The following is a 20,144-nucleotide window of genomic DNA, read 5'->3' as shown; positions in this document are numbered from 1 at the left end:
TTTCCTTAGGAGGCCCATTTTAGACCTCAAAATTCCCCTAATGAAACCTCATTCAGGAGGTCATGGAAGAAACAATTATAACCAAGAAAAAATACAAAGACAAGAGGCTCACCAAGGAAAAATAACAATAATCAAGGGAGAAAGATATGAAGTACTTATCTCTTGATTAAGGAAGAAATTGTTGAGTGTTGTAGGGAATTGTCAACTCCCTCTTGATCCTTTCCTCCTTAATGAAGTCCATATGCAATCTCATCAAGCTTAGATTCCTTTGTTTCTTCATCCTGCAGATTAGGCTTAGCAAGCCATTCATCAAGTTATCTAGCCACACCAAAGGCTTAACAACAAGCTAGCATCAACACAAAGTCATTCCACATGCTATCAAGGAGATAAACCAAGTATACATCACACCAAATTCACTTGCATTCAACACTCCAAGTCTTGTTCTAGGGTTTCATCACAAACCCTAGGACTTTCTTATCCCTTCAATATAAGTCATAACCTCCAAGACTTCTCATTCTTGTACCACACAAGCATGAAGACTCCCAAGACAAATACATCAATAAAAAATCCTCAACCCCCTCTACCTCTGGAGTAACTTCTTTCTGAAGATTTGTAATAATGTCTTCCATTATGTTGTTTGATTCTCCTTAGCAATCAACCCTTCCATAGAAGATCAACACCTTTAGATTTTTGTCCACTTGCTGCTAACAAAAAGACTCCTCCTTTAGCCCTCTATACTATACTAACATGTTTTAGCCCTCAATACTCAACCCCCCATTAGTTTGCTATCCACTCAACCTGCTACAGAAACCTTCAGCCAACCTCAAATCCTTCTCGGTCTGGCCTCTTCCACTTTCTTATAGGCATAGGAAGCCTCAACGTATTTTGTCCTATTCGTGAGGCTTCTCAGCCTGCTTGGGTTTGTTACTAAGGCCCTCAGCCCTCTCCTAGGGTTGTGGGCAAACCACAGAAAAGACCTATTTAATTGCGGCCAACACCCTAAACAACCTCAGTCCTCCTAAGATGCTTCTAGGCCTGTCTAGGCACAACTCCTAAGGCCCTCGACCTATCTGTTCATACTTCGGCCCTGCTCCTAGGACAAGGTCAACCTGTGGCCAGCGTCAATAAGCTCTGCAGTCAACCCTCTTTTTCATGAGTAGACCCTCGTCCATGTCTCTCTTTTACTGCAGCTAGCACTTCCTATCTCAGCCCTCCTTCCTGAGGTCTCAAACCTCTCCCAGCAGACACAACCCACCTTTCTTTTGACAAACAGACCTCAACTCTCTTCGGTGTACAAGACAAACCCTCCATGGTAGCCTTAACCGGACTTTACATCAAGAACGGAACCTCGGTCCACTCCGTTGCTAGTCCAATCCTTCTTTCGGCCTCTCTAGAACAAGTCTCATGCACATACCTCTTCTTACTCAGCTTATTTAGGCACTTGTGTCTATCTCTTAGGGCTTTTTGTTCTCCTATATCACACAAAGCAGACCTTATATCTCTTCAATAGACCTTTGCATCTCTCCTGCTTGGACAAAACCCTACTCGGCCTTCATGAGCAGACTACGACTAGGGAAAACCATCCCTCCCTTCCATCCTTGTTGCAGCTATACTTCTCTAAATCTGCAATTGTCTCCTTCTAAGGTTTTTACTCTCCACACATGTAGTCCTTCACACTCGTCTTTAACTGTTGCTCTCTCAACAAAGCTCAGATTCCATGTTGATTTTTCTACAAGATACACAGTAGAAACCAATCTTCTAATCTGATAATTACTACCTAATGATGTTTAACAATTTATCTTTATGTCACTGATATCATTGAGCAATTATACATAGAAAATCTCAACAGTAATGCAACGAAAATAGTAAGATCATAAAGAGACAGCCAAGCACAATAAAGACAACAAATTTTCCCTAGGAAACCCAACTTGGGAGAAAACCCAGCAACTCTTCTTCTAGGAGAAATTTTCTTCAACAAGGTTTACAATTCCAAATTGTCTAGAAATTTGTGCCAAAATCCAAGTCCAAACTTCAATCAATTCGTCCTATATCTGCTCCCACGTGTGACTGCTATAGAAGAGAGATGATGATTCCAATTGCAAAAATGAAGATGTCACATTGCATATATAATATATAAGTCAAATGGGTGCATTTACCCCAAGCGACACATACCTTCATGAACTGGGCCAACTTGTCCATTTTGAGCCCACATGAAGCCCAATAAAAATTGAATTTTTATTTTTATTTTCATAAATCTTCTAGGCAAACTTAGGAGGCCTTTTGGCCTGCTAGAATACCTCTCGATGCTACACAAAAATCAACACAATGGACCTAGGACGCCCCTGGGCAAGCCTTGACACTATTTGATGGGGGTTGCTTGTTCCGAAGCCAGATGATGATTTTTATCCTTGAGATGACAGGGGAGGGTTTGTACATCACTTTTTGACCCCAACACTTGAGTAGATTGGTGCCATGTCACCCTCTTACCCTTTAGAGGGTGACGTAGGGCACGATGGTGATGATGTCTTGGTACGAAGGAACTTTGGAGGCTTGCCCATGATCCTAGAGCCGCTTCTTGGAGTATGGAGGATTTATTAGCCCATTTGACACTTGCTTATGGCATTTAGAGCTCCTTTGGAGGATGATGTCATAATGAAGGAGGTTTTTCTCCCACACATGTGAGCATTTTTGGAATCTTTTGTTATGTTTTTGAGCTGTGAGGTTGGCTTGTAACACACTTTTGTGGAACACTCAAAGTAAACTTGTAATTAGGTCTTTTACTTGTATTATTGTAAAAATGAGAAACTTGTAATTAGGTCTTTTACTTGTATTATTGTAAAAATGAGGGAGATAAGACTCACATAAATAGAGGCTCTCCCTCCATATCATTTCATCATCACACATTCTTCCCTCATCTCTTCTAAGAGTTTGAATTAGCCCTTTTTTGCTATTTGGGCAAGATGTGATCTTTCTATGGTGCAATTTTTTTGTGGAGATGATCTTTTGCATGGAGATGTTTTTATGGGATTGAAAGAAGTGCTTTTAGGAGAATTTTGTAATTTTATTGCTTTATCTTTGATATTTTGCATATTGTATGTATAAAGTAGGATTTCTAATTATGCCATGACTAAATGCTTAACTTGTTGAAATTTGGTACCGGAGGACAGGTGGTTCCCTAAGGCTTTGATCTTTGGCCTAGGGAAAAGTGTCCAAAAGAATTTAATTTTTCTCCTAAAGTAACTTTATAATTTTTTATAAAGTTAAATCTAATTTGAAAGTGACTTTAAGTGATAAAGTTACTAAGTCTAATTTTAAAGTGACTTTTATAAAGTCAATGAAAAATTAGAAAGGAAAAGTGACTTTGGAAATAAATGACTAAGTGGGTCTTTATTAAAGTGGGGTGAATTAAAAAATAGAAAGTGAGATTTAAATGAGCATTTAATCTCAGCCATTGATCTAAATCTATTTCAGCCATTGGATTTAGGGATCACCCAAAAGTCATTTAGGGTTGGGTTAAGGGAGGAAAAGGAGGAAAAGATCATTCATTCTTTCATGAGCAGATTGAGAGAGAGAGAGCAAGGGAGATTTCTGGACAAGGAGGAGAAAGAGGCAGCAGCTTGGCACACATACCAAGGCAGCATTTAAGCAAATCCTTACAGCTGAATGTGCAAGCAGTAAAAGGCAGATTTTTCTTGAGCAAACAGCAAAAGGCAGATTTGTTTTTGCACAGAAATCGAGGCAGCTGATTTTCTGCACAAAAATCGAGGTCCGTACAGCATGTCTGTACCGTCCGTACAGCCTGTCCGTACAGCTGCCCGTATTGTCCGTACAGCCACCTGTACCATCCGTACAGTGGCCGTACAGCATTGTGTTGCTGTTTGGAAATTTCTGGTGGGCTGTGAGGCTTAGAAATCGAGATAAGTTGTAAATTTGTTTGCTGATTTTTGCTGAAAATTTCTCACTGTAAAAAGGCATTTCCAGAAATAAAGAAAAGCTCTCAAACTGGTTTTCCCCAAGAGTTGTAGGGGGTTTTTCCAGGGTCAAGTTGACCAAAAATCACTGAGTTTAAATGTGTTTTAATGGCTGTTTTTAATTGCTGATTTTTATTTCTGCAATTTCCAGCACTCTGAAAAATTTCCAGAATTTGTGTTTTCAGCAATATTTATTTTTTCAGTCTGTTAAATGTATGGCTATGGGAATGGGCATTTAACTACATGGGAGAAATAAGGTGAAACTGAAAACCGGGGTGGGAAAACAGAAAATTTTACATGGTATCAGAGGTTGAGTGCTGAAGGGCAGTTTGGGACAGCGAAAGGAAAAAAATACAGCTGCTGATTTTTTCACTCAGAAAATTCCAGCAAGCTGATTTTTCATAAACAGCAGTTTTATCTTTACCACAGCAGTGCTATTTTTCAGTTTTAGGACAGCAAGATGTCATTGGGATTGAGGGTGGAGGATAGGTTGGATGGGCATACAAATTACAGCGTTTGGAAGGAGAGAATGCAGAGTATCTTTGAGGGGGCAGAACTCTGGGATATCATGGTGCATACAGCACAGCACCCTGTTGTTGTGCCTACTGATGCTACTCAGTTGGCAGCTTATAATAGAAAGAACAACAAGGGTAAGAGGCTGATTCTAGACGGAATCAAAGACCATTGCATTCCTCATGTGAGAGGAAAGAGCAATGCCCATGAGATGTGGACAGCATTGTCCAATCTCTACCAGAGTACCAATGAGAACCGGAAGATGGTCCTGAAGGAGAAGCTGAAGAACATTAAGATGGGGAATGATAGTGCAGCTGGATATCTCACAAAGATTACCAATGTGAGAGATGAGTTGGCAGCGATTGGAGAGGCCATTCCATCCACTGAGTTGGTGCGTATTGCAGTGAATGGCCTCCCCCGTTCATGGTTGAACTTTGCTGATGGGGTTTGTGCACGTGAGACCCTTCCCACGTGGGAGAGGTTTTGGGATGATTGTATTCAAACAGAGATCAGGAAAGGACAGCTTGGGGCAGCCAAGCCAGTTGAGCAGGATGAGGACGTAGCACTGGTGGCAGGAGGCAAGAAAGGCAAAGGGAAGAAGCAGGCTTCCACAAGCGGTGGTGGAGGCAAAGGCAAAGGTAAAGGTAAACAGGGTAACTCACAGAAGGACTATTCCAAAGTGAAGTGTTGGAATTGTCAGAAGATGGGACACTATGCAGTTGTGTGTCCGGAGAAAAAGAAGAAGGGGAAGAACCAGGATGTGGCAGCTTCAGCAGAGATTGAGGACTTTGCTGGTCGTTTTGACCGAGAGTTTGTGTTCACTACGTGTGAGTCCTCTAGTGCAGGATCACCTGCCACACAGGTTCAGAGGGAACATGCCTTTCCCTCGATTAGCGGAGCATCTACAGGTATCTGGTATGTGGACAGTGGGGCTTCACGTCACATGACAGGAGTCCGTGAGTACTTCTCAGAGCTTTCAGAGAGTGGCACTGATATTGAGGTAGTACTCGGTGATGACAGAGTTGTTAGAGCAGTCGGGGTGGGTACACTGACATTTCAGAGGGAGTCCAGACCTCCCTTGAAAGTGTCAGATGTTCTTTATGTGCCAGGGATGAGGAAGAACCTCATATCCGTCTCAGCTTTGGAGGACAGAGGATATGAGGTACTGTTCAGGGGAGGACAGGTGTTGATGTATCCCAAGGGCACTCCAGCTGATTCAGCTAGAGTGATAGGTGTACGCCATGCAAAGGTGTACAAGTTTGCATTCCAGCCCCTTTTGGCATTGAGCAGTAGTACCGACAGCAGAGCTAGCAGTTCTGAGCTGTGTGAGATTTGGCACCGCAGGATGGGACACATGTATCATGGAGCCTTGAGGACATTGCGGGAGATCACTACAGGTGTGCCAGATTTCAGTACTGATCACTTTGATACTTGCAGAGGTTGTGCGATGGGCAAGTTTGCCAAATCCCCTTTTCCCAGCAGTGACAGCAGAGCGACGGGGATACTTGATTTGATTCATTCTGATGTGAGCGGTCGTATGTCTCATGTTTCCTTGAGTGGATATGAGTACTATGTGTTATTCATTGATGATCACTCCAGGAGGACCTGGATTTATTTTTTGAAGACCAAGAGTGAGGTCTTCAAGCGGTTTCAGGAGTTCAGAGCTCTTGTGGAGACTCAGACAGGTCGAAAGATCAAGTCTTTGAGGTCGGACAATGGAGGAGAGTACACCCTTGGAGAGTTTATTGACTATTGTGCGGAGGCAGGCATTAGGAGGGAGTTCACTGTTCCTTACAACCCCCAGCAGAACGGAGTTGCAGAGAGGAAGAACAGATCCATCATAGGGGCTGCTAAAGCCATGTTACATGATCAGGGGTTGCCATTGTTCTTGTGGGCAGAGGCCTGCAACACAGCTGTTTACTTGCAGAACAGGAGTCTGCATCGTGCCTTGGGGCACATGACTCCGGAGGAGGCTTTCTCTGGGAAGAAGCCTGATCTTGGTCATCTTCATATCTTTGGATGCATTACATACTCCTATATACCCAAGGAGAAGAGGACCAAACTAGAGCCCACCGCAGAGAAGGGTATCTTTGTGGGCTACAGTGAGACCTCAAAGGCCTTTCGGATTTACATTCCTGCACAGAGGAGAGTTGTTGTCAAACGGGATGTGAAGTTCGAGGAGGACAGGGCCTTTAGGAGGTCACGGGAGTTAGAGTATCTGGATCAGTCAGACCCTCAGCAGCAGTTGAGTCAGTCGCAGGGATCCAGTGGGCAGGGATCAGGAGGATCCGGAGGTACATCTATGAGGATGTCAGGTCCAGCAGTGAGAAGTGGCTCGCCGAGCCAGAGGGGTGGTGCTCCGAGCAGCATGCAGAGCAGTTCACTAGGGAGTCCACTGATGGACAGTTCACACGGTACCTCAGCTTCTACAGGTTCAGGTGCAGGCAGGAGGACAGCAGACAGACAGTCAGGAGTTCAGGCTACTGATGGTGATGAGGAGGAGGAGTTTCATTCTCCTATGGGAGAAGCATGCTCAGGGAAGAGGAAGCCCAAGTGGCTTCAGGACACCTTGAGAGATGCCACATCTGTTGCTGAGCCGAAGAGGCCGGTCAGAGAGAGTAGACCACCTGAGAGGTTTTGTAGTTATATGGCGATGGTTACCAGCATCCTTGACTCTGAGCCTTCTAGCTATGAGGAGGCAGTTAGCCAGCAGGTCTGGAGAGAGGCCATGCAGGAGGAGTACTCTTCTATCATGAAGAATGATGTTTGGGAGGTGGTGCCGAGGCCTGAGGGCAAATCCGTGGTTACTTCCAGATGGCTTTACAAGGTAAAGCATGCTGCAGATGGCAGCATTGAGAAATTCAAAGCGAGGTTTGTGGCTAGAGGGTTCTCCCAGGTAGAGGGAGTTGATTATGAGGAGACCTTCGCTCCCGTGGCTCGATATACTTCGATCCGCTCCATTATATCGATAGCAGCAGAGATGGGTTGGAAGATCCACCAGATGGATGTGAAGACCGCATTTCTCAATGGCTTCATACAGGAGGAGGTGTACATTGAGCAGCCACAGGGCTTTGAGGTGCATGGGAAGGAGTCCCATGTGTGCAGATTGAAGAAGGCCCTTTATGGCCTAAAGCAAGCTCCCAGAGCTTGGTACTCCAGGATAGATGCATACTTGCAGGGGATGGGTTTCACAAAGAGTGAGGCAGATCCGAACCTTTACTTTATTGTGATTGGTGAGGAGCCTCTCATTCTGGTGCTGTATGTGGATGACTTGATCATTACAGGTGCAGAGAGACTCATAGAGCACTGCAAGAGAGATCTTGCGGCGGAGTTTGAGATGAAGGACATCGGCTTGATGCATTACTTTTTGGGTTTGGAGGTGTGGCAGGAGGAGGGGCATTTTTTCCTGGGGCAGGGGAAGTATATTGTGGACATCCTTAGCAGATTCCACATGGAGGATTGTAGACCCATGTCGACACCGATGATCACCAACTGGAAGAAGCTTCATGCTTCGGATTCCGAGTTGGTGGATCCCACATTGTACAGGCAGCTGATTGGTTCCTTTATGTATTTGGTCAACACTAGACCAGATATCTGTTTTGCAGTCAACACGATGAGTCAATTTATGTGTGAGCCTAGGAAGGTTCACTGGGTGGCTGCAAAACACATTTTGCGGTACTTGCAAGGGACAGTGGATTATGGTCTGGACTACAGGCAGGGAGATGGAGTGAGATTGGCAGGATACACTGATTCTGATTGGGCAGGTTGTGCTTCTGATAGGAAGAGCACTTCAGGGTGTTGTTTTGGGTTGGGTTCAGCAGTAGTGTCATGGTTCAGCCGGAAGCAGCAGTCAGTAGCACTGAGTTCAGCGGAAGCAGAGTATATGGCAGCCAGTCTAGCTAGTTGTGAGGCCATCTGGCTTCGCAAGATGTTGTTTGGCTTATTTGGTCAGCCGTTGAGACCTTCAGTGATTTACTGTGATAATCAGAGTTGCATTAAACTCACGGAGAATCCAGTATTTCATGACAGGTCAAAGCATATCGGGATCAGATATCATTTCATCAGAGACTATGTTCAGAAGGGAGCTGTGAAGCTTGAGTATATTTCCACTGATGAGCAGGTTGCAGATATTCTTACCAAAGCCTTACCACGGGGCAAGCATGTCTACTTCAGAGACAAGATGGGTGTGGTGAGGAACACCTTCCTCGGTAAGAGGGAGTGTTGAAATTTGGTATCGGAGGACAGGTGGTTCCCTAAGGCTTTGATCTTTGGCCTAGGGAAAAGTGTCCAAAAGAATTTAATTTTTCTCCTAAAGTAACTTTATAATTTTTTATAAAGTTAAATCTAATTTGAAAGTGACTTTAAGTGATAAAGTTACTAAGTCTAATTTTAAAGTGACTTTTATAAAGTCAATGAAAAATTAGAAAGGAAAAGTAACTTTGGAAATAAATGACTAAGTGGATCTTTATTAAAGTGGGGTGAATTAAAAAATAGAAAGTGAGATTTAAATGAGCATTTAATCTCAGCCATTGATCTAAATCTATTTCAGCTGTTGGATTTAGGGATCACCCAAAAGTCATTTAGGGTTGGGTTAAGGGAGGAAAAGGAGGAAAAGATCATTCATTCTTTCATGAGCAGATTGAGAGAGAGAGAGCAAGAGAGCAAGGGAGATTTCTGGACAAGGAGGAGAAGGAGGCAGCAGCTTGGCACACATACCAAGGCAGCATTTAAGCAAATCCTTACAGCTGAATGCGCAAGCAGTAAAAGGCAGATTTTTCTTGAGCAAACAGCAAAAGGCAGATTTGTTTTTGCACAGAAATCGAGGCAGCTGATTTTCTGCACAAAAATCGAGGTCCGTACAGCATGTCCGTACCGTCCGTACAGCCTGTCCGTACAGTCCGTACAGCCATCTGTACCGTCCGTACAGCCGCCTGTACCGTCCGTACAGTGGTCGTACAGCATTGTGTTGCTGTTTGGAAATTTCTGGTGGGCTGTGAGGCTCAGAAATCGAGATAAGTTGTAAATTTGTTTGCTGATTTTTGCTGAAAATTTCTCACTGTAAAAAGGCATTTCCAGAAATAAAGAAGAGCTCTCAAACTGGTTTTCTCCAAGAGTTGTAGGGGGTTTTTCCAAGGTCAAGTTGACCAAAAATGACTGAGTTTAGATGTGTTTTAATGGCTGTTTTTAATTGCTGATTTTTATTTCTGCAATTTCCAGCACTCTGAAAAATTTCCAGAATTTCTGTTTTCAGCAATATTTATTTTTTCAGTCTGTTAAATGTATGGCTATGGGAATGGGCATTTAACTACATGGGAGAAATAAGGTGAAACTGAAAATCGGGGTGGGAAAACAGAAAATTTTACATAACTTCAATCTTGCTCCACTGTTGCATGCAAAATTGTTCTATTGGAAGCCTATAAGAAAACTCTAACAATGCATTCCTTATATTTAGTTTCTGCCCTCACAAGAAAAATAGTTAGGGTTTGGAAAGTGGATGCCCTAATCATCCTCCCTTACTCCATCATAGTCTCTTCCATGAAAATTAGACCTAGAAGACTCCATTAAACCATTGTAGGATAAGGCACTAATATTTGTCTTGTTGATCATCCAAAAAATTTATTTAATTTCTTCCTCTTTCCCTTGTTCTTAGATGTCTAGGGTTAGTTGTTGGGGTTTTTAGGGCAATTACTGCATAAAGTGAATTTGTGTTGGTTGTTTGTGGCTCCTAATTTAGGAATTGCATCTATGAAACATATAAAAGAAAAACCTAGCATAGTGCATAGTCTATCCCTCCTATATAGGGCTGACATCACATTTGTTTGTAGTTTATGCATGCATTTCAGCCAAAAAAATCAACTTTCTAATACTAGTGTCTATTGGAAGACCTTTGCTCCTCTTTATTGATTATCACTAGAAGGCCTTTTCTTTAGGCTGCCATATGACATTCTATGCCTTATTATTGCATATTAATCAAACCCAAACTTATAGCAGCCCTATCTTTGGTGTAGGCATAGAGTGTTTGAACCTTGGTATAGAGTATCCAACACCTTGAGCCATAGCATTCGAATATCCTTTTAAGTGATCTAAGTAGCCTCCCTTGTGGTCAAATATCACTAACGAGCAGGAGAAAGGTTGCTGAGGTAACAGTGGCAATCCTTTCTCTTGTTGCCACAAGGTCTGGCCCCCACCACTAAGGCTTTACAATAGGCCTGCTAGATTTTGCAGCAACAGGAACCCAGACTTGGGAGCAAATTACCATCATTTTTGTGTATCCTGGATTTTAAAAGAACTCTCACAGGGGAGAAAGTGTAAGAGAAGATATTATTGACCTTCTTGATGTGATGTCTTATAGAGAAACAGAATCTATTAACCGCCTTTCTGTCCAATGCCTGATAGCTCACAGATGCTGGGAAAGGGCATATCCTAGAATGCCTAGCAGCATACCAGGAACTAGTGACATCTACGCTTAGAAAATGGACAAAAGGGAACATCAAGTCTAAAATTGCAGCATGACTCTAGCACTTGATTCCAGGGTTGGTTACTTAAAAGAAGTTACAACCTCTGGATAGAAAGGAATGTGAGAATCTTCCAAAATAGACAAAAAACACTGGAACGTCCACAGACAGAACTTAAAATATCCCAAATTTTCAATGAAACCATACCCCCAAAACCAAAGAAAACTTAACTGTGATACAGGAAGAAAAAGGCAAACTAAAGAGGCGGTGCAATCACCATTCAAGTTCCAGGAAGCACACACAATACCCATCTATTCATGAAGAGCACAAGATCAATGGGTCCTCCGTTATCACCCTTCTATTTAACTTAACTTTGATGAAGAATCCTGAGGGGTCACAGGAAGGGTTGAAATTGAAGGGATTCTTAACAAGAAGAATAGTGCCAATTGTCGTGTATACCCAAAATGTTGAATTGGACACAAAAAAAATTGCAGAAGCCATGGCAGGATCTAGAAAAGAATAACCAGAGAAAACAGCATGAAGTTATGAACATTAAACATGTTGGTTGAGGGAAACTCCAGGCTGGTCGTAGAGAAATTGAAATTGAGAAAAGTTTACCCTGAACATTGAAATTGAGAAAAATTTAACCTGAACTCCTCAAGAAAGCTACTAACTGGAGATTGTGAAAACCCTCTCAAGAAGGGACTACAGGGTTACAGGTATGCACAACTATGAAGAAATTAATTTTTAGAATATCAAAGTAAAGGGAATAGAGCAGCTGACATTTTAGCCAACATGGGGGCAAACTTTGGATCGGGAGTTGGTGGATTAGGAGAGGACTCTCAGTTGTAACCCTAAAATTACACTTGAAATTAAGCTAACAGTTACCCTGGAGATCTGAAGGGTCAAAGGGGATGGTAATATAGCACTCAACCTAACCACAAGAAGACACCCCCACACCCCCCCTTCCTCCACCCTCAATCTATGGAAGATGGGAATCTAGGACCAAATAGACCCAACAATTCACTAATGAATAATTCAGAAGACCCCCATGTCAAAGGAAGAGACGGGTGGGCAAGTGACAAAATGTTGTTGTAAGGTGCAATGCAATCACTTTAGCAAAAGGGAGGGAAAGGTTCTTCCCATGTCATCATACTTATGATGCTTGTGTTTAATCAGAAATTTCAAACGGCTTTATGGATGCAAGGTCTCATTTCTGTGGTAGATACTAGAGAGAACAAAACTCAACACATTACTGTTTCGAAGACCCAACAGGACAGCAGGCTTCTCATGATCAAATAATCTATTAAAGAATTATTTACATGAATACTCAAGGGCATCTGAGATATGGGCCATTGGACATTAATTTGAGACGTCCAATGGATGGCACCAATAGTGGTGAAGGTTGATGGTGTGTGCTCCATACCCTTTGTTCTTTTCAAGATTTCATCCTAGTAGTTTCCACCCCATGTGCTGATTATTATATCTACATATGCTCTTCACAGTTTTCATCTTATCCAAGTATGCTCTTTTTTGTTTCACACTTTGAGGGTCCTGATAATTGGACATGTAAGATGAAATGAACCAATCCTTAAGGGAGATAAAATTGACTCATTAAATGAGGAGATGCAGAATTAGACTCAGCAAACAAGCATCAAGTTTCCAGCAGAGTCATTGGTTCATGAGGGTCCACAATGCCTAGCCAAGGTTCTCTGTGGGGATCATCTACACCCATGTAGAGACCAAAAGATGTGATTGAGAAGAACCATAATCAAAGAGACCAAATCTAATCCTCCCACCTATGACTACTAGCCTTAACAACATCTCTCTTTTATATGAACTGAAGATTAGAGAAGCAAGGATACTGTTGATTACGACCTCTAGAATTCAAGAGATTTTGTTATAATATCTCTATGAGCCAGTCTCATACTGCACTGGATGTTTTTTCAGACTATACTGTTAGCCCTTGTAATTATGTTCTACTCAGGAAAACTAGTGATAATACTTCAGAGAAAAACTACAATAATGATTTTGAGATGAACAACGTACAAATGTTTTTAACTACATATATGGTGCACACAGTCGACTCAAATTGGCAGGTATGTATAATCTGTAACTCCAGAAACAGATTGAATAAACTGGGTTATCATTATATATCTAAACTTTAAAAGTTCACGTAAAACGATTGGATTCTCTTAATTTACCTCAAAAAAATTGCAATGCAAGGCTCTAAGTCCCCTGGTTCATGTTCATGTTCACAGCAATGTGGTAGAAATTAAAATTCATCATTAAATTCGAGGAAATATATATTTCTAAATTCAAAGTTAATCTGATCGTAAATAAAATTTATCCAAATTTAATATGAAAGTAAATAAATTTAATCCCAATTTTTAAAAAATAATCAAATTTAATCACTGAGTTTTGAAACAAAATTAATCAACAAATTTAAACAAATATAATTATGGATCTTGAACAAATTAATTTAACAACACAGTGAATTCACTAAATTTCGACTTTTGGGATTAAATCCAGGATATGCATTGACTAGGGAAATCCAATATGCAATATAATATTATGTTAGAAATAGGCAAGTGAATGTTAGATGTTGCAAATGTTAGTCATTTGACGAAATAAATGCTTTTTAATTAAAAACTGTCAGGTAACTGATTATACAGTAATTTAACATGCTAGTCCATAAATGCGACCTCTCATCTTGTGTGTAAAACCATTCAAATAATTTATGGAAGTCCTTTTTATCCAGAATATTTTCTCATAATCTCAGTTCTTCGAATAAAAATACTCTAAAGAAGTCAAATCTCAACTTCTCACCTTGCCCATATAAAAAGAAATGAAGAAATACCAAATTTGTGTGTGTGCTTATATATATATATTGTTTCCTAAATCTTCCGAAGTAGAATTTCCATACTTGGATCTGTTTCAAACATCATACCCACTCCCTCATTCCAAGTAACATAGGTTAAAAAAGTTAGCTGGCTATTTGAGAGGTCTACAAATACAATGAGAAGACATGGGATAATAGCAATTTTCTTTCTAGCCTTAAATCTCTGCAAATGACATATGACATCATCAAAATCATTGCAAGGGAAGATGAAGAAGGTATCTCCAAAAGTTTCTATTTATATAGTTCCAAGTTTTGCTCTTGTCAATGATACATGTGATCCCAAGCAATTTGCCACAGATTTGAAGTGGCCATGAGGAGGCATCTTCCTTTTGGAACCCCCTTCACATGGTCATACAAAATGTCACATTACCAGTTGGGTGTATAAATGGTATTTTTACTCTAATAAGGGGCTTACCTAGCCTAAAGGCCCTGACTTATGGGAAAATCCACCCCTTTTCACTTAATTAAGGCTATTTCCACAACACAGGCCATCACTGTTGGTGCTAGAAATGTCATGGTGTTGGAAGTTGCATTCAGCACTGGAAACAGAACTAGTTGCTCATTCAGCACTTGGATCTGCAAATGACATATAACATCATCAAAATCATTGCAAGGGAAGATGAAGAAGGTATCTCCAAAAGTTTCTATATATATAGTTCCAAGTTTTGCTCTTATCAATGATACATGTGATCCCAAGCAATTCGCCACAGATTTAAAGTGGCCATGAGGAGGCATCTTCCTTTTGGAACCCCCTTCACATGGTCATACAAAATGTCTCATTACCAGTTGGGTGTATAAATGGTATTTTTACTCTAATAAGGGGCTTACCTAGCCTAAAGGCCCTGACTTATGGGAAAAGCCACCCCTTTTCACTTAATTAAGGCTATTTCCACAACACAGGCCATCACTGTTGGTGCTAGAAATGTCATGGTGTTGGAAGTTGCATTCAGCACTGGAAACAGAACTAGTTGCTCATTCAGCACTTAGATCTTAGCCACATGCAATTCCTCTCATAATGGCAGATAGTCTATCCATCTATGGCATTGCTCGCTACCTCACACTGGACCAAAATAGAGCCTTCCCCTTTGCTTAATTAACCATCCTCCAAGATTGAAATTACTTTGAGAGGGTTCAGAGCCACTTCAGGGTTCGGCAAGCAGGACAGTATATACATAGTAATGGAGAAAGGAATCAAAGTTTGAAAGTAAGTTTTGTCTACTCCGCCACAACTCGAGCCCAATGAAATGCATTCTCTGTTGCTTATGGCACCCCTACAGATTTCATTTCATAGCACTTTCTAGTCCTATTGACCTATCCTTTGGTATCATCTTATCTCATCTGTACATGTTACAAAACCTCAAAGGAACACCCAAAACACTGTCAAAGAGAATCAGATTCCACTGAAATGTAAAGTACTTTAAAATTTGATGGGGGAAATGGCCAACCAGAGATCACAAAACGTAATTCAGTACTTCTGGACTTAACAGATTTGATTTTGCCCCATAAAGACTTCCTGTTCCCATGCATAGGTATTTTCCCCAACAAATGTCTTGATTCTCAACAATTAAAAAAGGACTGGCAGAGAACAAAAATATCTGACCTGAAAATGGACAAATGTAGATTTCACTGATCTTGTATTGTAGTGAAAATCAAAAAAATTCCCATCCTTCCGAACAGGCTTGCACTCCTGTTTGCATAGAATTCAAAATAATTTGTTGGGCTAAAGATTTGTAAGGTAAAGCAAAAATTCAGACCGCTTTCCTCTCACGACATCAATACAAACATAAGATGGAAGTTTCAAAACTTTCGATGTAACCATAGTTCTTGGCATAAAGCAAGATCACCTTATCCAGCGCATCATGTGGCATGTTTAGGCTTTTATAATTCTTGTACTGCTTCAATCGTGTCTGCCGATACTTTTCTCTTGTGAAATGTAGTCTTTCCCAAGGAATTCCCTGAATGTCTTTTCCATGTCGAGCTTGCACGGCTGTAGTGTCTAAATACTTCAACTGCAATAAAAATAATTGGTTCAGTGAATGATAGAATGGGCTATAACTAATAAACCTTGCACAAGGACCATTTTCCAAATTGCACAATGCAGATGATTACAGTGCTAACTAGACACTGATGCAAAGACTTTAGGATCCCAGTGACCAACTACCCACATCAATATCATCATCTGAGTCAGTATCAATAGCATCGCCTCTCAAGCCATGGCCATCAAAAGGACCTTCTACATCTTCAAAGTCACTCATGTCAGCCTCTTCTACCATATTGTCGTAATCCCATTGAAATTCTGCCATCTACTCCAAGCAACTCAAACTTACACAAAAAAAGCCTGCCACAATTATCAAAATAAAAATACAAATCATTTGCAAAAGAAATTGAACCATGGCATTGTACACCAAAAATGCATAGAATAAAAGCAAAACATGATAAAGCAATTAGCAACAACATTCTTCAGTTTTATGATTAGATCCATATAAGACTAACGTAAATAAAATTATAATGATATATAAGAGTGCCAGGACAGGAGGGTGCATCGTATAGTCAAGAGAACTATATAGATTTGGGACTGTCTAGAGCATAATGGATCGAGCTCTGTTCACAGTTCTAGGACTTAACTGAATAACACTTTCATAGAATGCATTGTAGTGAGCAATATATGAAAATTATCCAAAACCATATCAGTGAATCCACTGCAAAGAAGAAGACCAATCGCACATATTCACCAGAATTTTGGCAAGAAACATGGAAGTTGATACGCAGGATCAAGTTGAAAGGGGCATTAACTCTTAAAGTGGACTGTTGGAAGGAAGAGGAGGTGCTGCAATCAACTTCTCCAGCTAGGTGCAATATAGGAAAGGTGAGTATCCAAACTATAGATGTGTCAGGACAATTTTCCTTGTGCAGGATACAGTAGTGGGCCTTTCTTCAGTCTATGCTCCAAACACATTGTAGGAAAAGAGCCAGCCGTGGAGTTGGATCTCTACTGAGCTATGCCATTGATTCAGTGTCAAAGGAAGAATTTAATACAGTGTAAGTGAAGAACGATAGAAGTCCGTAAGAGAGTATTCCCATTTTATGGAGAGAAATTTGTTTAGTGGGTGCACATAAAAAGGTCTCTGAATGTACACAAGTCCTTGTGGATGTAGAAAAAGTAAAACCTCATGGGTCATGGTCGGTTCACTTGATCAAACCCTGGTCATGGGGCGTAAACGAAATTGGCATGATTGGTAGGCTTTATACTAGCACAAACTTTCCACCAACCAAGGCAGGGAGGACAAAATAATATAGATACTTCAAAAATGAGTCCTTTCTAGGCACCTACTGTTAACGCTGGAAGTTCAAATTAAAGAAGAAGACAAACAGTCTCCCTTGTAAACTAAATGTGACACACCTAAAAGTATGGTGTGTTTCGAAGCCTTGATCCTGCCAACAATGCACGCCCCCTGTGGTCTCTCAATGGGAGAGCCAACAATGGAAAATCGATTCAGAGTCCAGATGAAGGAATTATTAAAAATCCTTCTTGAGTGTGGCTAATGGGATGTGCCTAGGGGTTGACAAACTCCCATTATCTAGAAATAGCCTAGATCCATCTTAACTCCGGATCTATCAAGCATCGAGAGGGATTAAACCTTTCAAGGTGCAAACCTCTTTTTTGAGTGTAACACTTGATAAAAGGTTTTCACCTCGAGAGATTCGATCCCTCTCAACACTTGATAGATCCAGAGTTAAGATGGATCTAGGCTGGTTTAATTATTAATAATTAAGAATTTTAATTTTTCATAATATTTTTTTTTTATTTTTCTTTTAATTTTATTTCTATGTAATTTGACTAAGTCAAAATGTTTAGATAACATAACATGACATTACAACATCTCTTCCATACTGGGCTGGAGAGTGCGTCTTGGCACAACCATGTGAAAGCTTTGTTGTCGCACAGATCGTCACGACAACGCTCAGATCGGGGGCTGTCACCTTGATCCCCGATCTCTCCGTTTAACCCTGTCTCCCGCGGCTAAGGGGGTAGACCCTATGAGATGATGAAGATCAACTGTGGACCAGTTGGGTTGGGAGACACGAAGAAACAAGCACTAAATTGATTTTGTTAAGTTAAAAGACCAGTGCCTTATAGAGTTAATGATTAAATGATTAGATGAACCATGTAAAACAAACATTTATCATCAAATAGCCCGAGCAATGCAAGATACCCAGTAAATTCACAATGCCTTAATAGTGATCCAGCGATTAAAACTCAATAACGATATTCCAGCAATTAAAATTTCGAAAGATAAATGCTTTAAACAACCACGTAATTCCAAATGCTAACTAGAGATCACATTCATATAGCTAATCTTTAAATGATCATTCAAGCATATTTAACCACATGAAAATGATAAACATTAATCCCACATCAAAAATTTAGCCTCAGCAAAAAAGATATTTCGCAAACATGGCAAATCCTTGAGGCAACACTGAATCTGGCAAAATATTTCCAAATTTTTTTATTTTTCTTTTTAAATGAAAAACTGATAACTCAAATCCTAAATCTAACTCTAAAAAACAAAGTAAAAATCTAAAACTTTCAAAAAAAATTATTTATTTATTTATTTTTATTTTTATTTTTTTAAGCTCACCAAAAAAAACTCTACAATCTAAATCAAGCTAAAATCTAATTTAAATTAGAAGAAAACTTTTTTATTTTTTATAATTTTATAAATTTTATATTTTTTTATGATTTTTTAAATTTTAAAATGAAACAAAAAATCTAATCTAAAAGCAACCCTTTTTTTTTAAACAAAATTAAACTAAACTAAAAACCAAAGACAAAGCGGAACAAAAGGAAAATCAAATTTTTATTATTTTTTTATTTTTTATTAAAGTCTATCTTTTAAACAAAATTAATTCTATTTAAAAAAAAAAAAAAAAAATCCAAGACTAAACAAAAACTTAAAACTTAAGGCTACACTAACCTAACGTAAAGATTAAATATATCAACTCTAAGACTAACTATGCCTAAAACAAAATAAAGCACTAATACTTGAAATAAAATCGATCTAAAAATCTAAACGAAAGAAAATTTAAATCTAATGAATCATAAATGTAATGTTAATAAAACATGAAACGTATAAAATAAAAATAAAAAAAGAACTAAATCTAAACCCTACCGTGCATAAAAGAACAACCTTTATTTGTTTTAATGTGCGTTGTGTGTGCAGGTGAACTCCACGGAGGATGCAAGATATGGATCAGAGCAAATGTGGCTGCGGAGAGGGAATACACGACTGGTGATAGCTGCGTGGAACGATGGCTGAGTTTTTTTTTTTTCTTTTTGATTGCAGGTTTGTGTGGGACGTTGAGGGACGCAGTTGTGGCTGTTCAATGATGGAGTATGACTGCGTGGGAGCTGGAGCTGGCAAGGCAATGTGGAGCTTGGAGGCTGCGTTGCGGATATGTTGCAGGTTGATAGAACTGAAGGATGGCAGACGGAGGGATATGTGTATTGTTTGCAGATTTGAGAGCAGCAGATTGAGGGCAGCGTATGAAGGAATCGTTAATGATAGAGTCTTTATTATTTTGCTTGCCGTACAGGTTGAAAGCAATGAAGAAATGAGACAGACAAAATTTGTGGCAGCAGCATGGGATGGGCTGCGTAAGGGATATGGATTTGCAGACAGCAAAATGGAGGGCATGAAGAATGACTGCGGGATTCGATAACTGCTTGGAAGGGGTTTGGAGCAGCAGGAAGTAACCTAGAAATTTTCCAGATTTTAAAATTCGAACCCAAATCACAAAAGAAAATTTCGAAAACAGAATCAAAATCTTTTTGCTCAGAAGAAACCAGGCAGTCAATCTGCAAAACTTCCACCAGAACCTCTAAATATTTTCCAGGAATCTTAATAAAATTTTGAATCATCTGCTTCAGATTGTGAAAACCCCACAAAATTTTTAAAATATGTACCTGCAACCTATAAAAACAAAAAACCCAGAAGTAAAATGTGCCAAAAATAAACTGAAAACCCTAAAACCAGCTAAACAATTTACAGTATTTACAGATCTAAGGCTCTTTAGTAGCCAGATTTGTCAATAATCACAGTAGTATTATCAGAATTTAATTTTAATGTGAGACACTTCAGAAAACCCTGCATGCATTCATAAAAAAATTCAAATAATAAGCCTGGGATCAAGAACTGGCTGAGCTCTTTCAGAAAACACAATCCGGGAGTTGGCTGGTTCAGCCGAGAACTTCCCCTAACGCCCGGTAATCTGAAAAAAGGATTTCCTGCACAGCTTAAAATC

General features: G+C 40.0%; 1 protein-coding gene across 1 annotated transcript in view; it reads right to left on the bottom strand.

Moving 5' to 3' along the window:
• Positions 1 to 20,144, bottom strand: part of LOC149235550 (putative WD repeat-containing protein C2A9.03) — a 98,178-nt gene that overhangs the window by 56,936 nt on the left and 21,098 nt on the right. The window contains exons 2-4 of the mRNA XM_089372139.1: positions 16,007 to 16,179; positions 15,686 to 15,850; positions 15,442 to 15,528 (exon numbers count right to left, since the gene is read on the bottom strand). Coding sequence (XP_089228265.1) covers positions 15,442 to 15,528; positions 15,686 to 15,850; positions 16,007 to 16,144 — 390 coding nt within the window. The 5' untranslated portion in view covers positions 16,145 to 16,179. The remainder of the gene's footprint in view (positions 1 to 15,441; positions 15,529 to 15,685; positions 15,851 to 16,006; positions 16,180 to 20,144) is intronic.

Source organism: Pinus tabuliformis, chromosome 8 (assembly GCF_031772625.1).
Source record: "Pinus tabuliformis cultivar Carrire ecotype Pingquan chromosome 8, CPIR1, whole genome shotgun sequence".
Classification (NCBI taxonomy): domain Eukaryota; kingdom Viridiplantae; phylum Streptophyta; class Pinopsida; order Pinales; family Pinaceae; genus Pinus; species Pinus tabuliformis.
The sequence above is the reverse complement of the archived record's forward strand: the minus strand, read 5'-3'. Positions and strand labels throughout refer to the sequence as shown.